This window comes from Aplysia californica, unplaced genomic scaffold (genome assembly GCF_000002075.1).
Source record: "Aplysia californica isolate F4 #8 unplaced genomic scaffold, AplCal3.0 scaffold00026, whole genome shotgun sequence".
Lineage (NCBI taxonomy): Eukaryota > Metazoa > Mollusca > Gastropoda > Aplysiida > Aplysiidae > Aplysia > Aplysia californica.
Window position 1 is genome coordinate 2036349 of NW_004797296.1, and position 1358 is coordinate 2037706.

Genomic DNA, 1358 nt, shown 5'->3' on the forward strand with positions numbered 1-1358 from the left:
AAGTGAAGAACATCGACACAACAATGGTCATTAAAGTGCTGGGAAAAGTAAGACAGACAGACAAACAGACAGAAACAACAAGGGGAAAGTTTAGAAGTAGGGCCTGCCAGTGGCACCTTCCAACCACCCGAGTGTGACGCAGGCAGGTAGGTTAGGTTAACCAGTAAACAAGCTAAATAAAGTACCGTATTCTGGTAGACCGAACAATAGGAATCGATGCGTTGTGTGGGTGTGATTTCACCCGAGAATTTTGTTGGGGGCGCTGGGGCTTGGTCGGCTTACTGGAGTGGTCACAACACAGGAAGTGACGCCATAGAAAGGAATAAGAGAACATACGAGGAAAAAATACGGTGAAATAAATTGTGAGTTTGAAAGAATAGGAAAGCTGGTAGAAGAAGGTCAAACAAGATGAATTTGAATAGAAATGTGCCAACGAGTACATGCAATCGTAATTACTTCATAGTCAAGCGGTGACAATCCTACGTCGTCGGAGTTTAATAAATTTTATTTTGAATGAGTATCAACTTTGAACAATTATTGATTCCATTTGATTCCCAGTCAATAGTAATGGCTCTCAGCAGTTTAGTGGTCACACTCACTGACAAAGGTGACCTTCCCCCCCCCCCTTCTTCCAAAGCCCTCAAAAAGAAACTCAAATCCAACATTAGCAGCCATGGACACGAATCTAAAAAAAAAAACGTTTTAAAAAAAGAAAAAAGCCTATTCTTCTCTATATCGTCTTTAACGTGTGTCTTCGCTTTTTTGTGTTGGTGGGTTTTGTTACTTGATCCGTGTCTGAAGTCATTATGTCGCCTGAGCAAGTCAACTGAAACGCCTACCAACACCACTAGTTTAGTTCTTCTTGCTAATCCCATATAAATCTCTTTCCCCTATTTCTTGACAATCAAAGATCACATATTAGCTTATCACTTCCGGACCACTGAATCTTCCACTTTCCAAATTCCCCTAATTCTAACAAGGTTGTAATCTCGCCGCTTAACTAAAGGGTTGGGGTTCGTCTCTCACACGGAGCGGAAAATCTCCTTCATTGGAGTAATCAGTAGTCTATTTCCACGAGCTTCACTACAATAGTTTTCTCGGAGCTGGTGAAGTTTTGTGCTCTGGATCTGATCTCTTTATTGTAATGTCAAGACACAAATCCGCTCAGAGTTACTTCCACTTGTTGCTTGGTTACCCAATTGGCTTCGATCATGCGGTGTCATCCTTTCCTCTCCCACTGTGAAGATTACCTCCCCTGGATAGAGGGCCGGAGAAAGTTGTCCAGAAAGTTTGTTTGATGAAGCGGAGAAGCCAAAGATCTACTTTACGGAATTCAGCCGAGCTGAAGAGGGAGGGGG

The 1358-nt window shown here is 42.6% G+C and overlaps 1 protein-coding gene across 1 annotated transcript in view; it reads right to left on the reverse strand.

Annotated features, from left to right (window-relative positions):
- Positions 1–237: 237 nt before the first annotated feature.
- LOC118478866 (putative uncharacterized protein DDB_G0279653) overlaps positions 238–1358 on the reverse strand; it is an 8478-nt gene continuing 7357 nt past the window's right edge. The window contains exon 3 of the mRNA XM_035973248.1: positions 238–281. Within this exon, the coding sequence (XP_035829141.1) occupies positions 238–281 (44 nt within the window). The remainder of the gene's footprint in view (positions 282–1358) is intronic.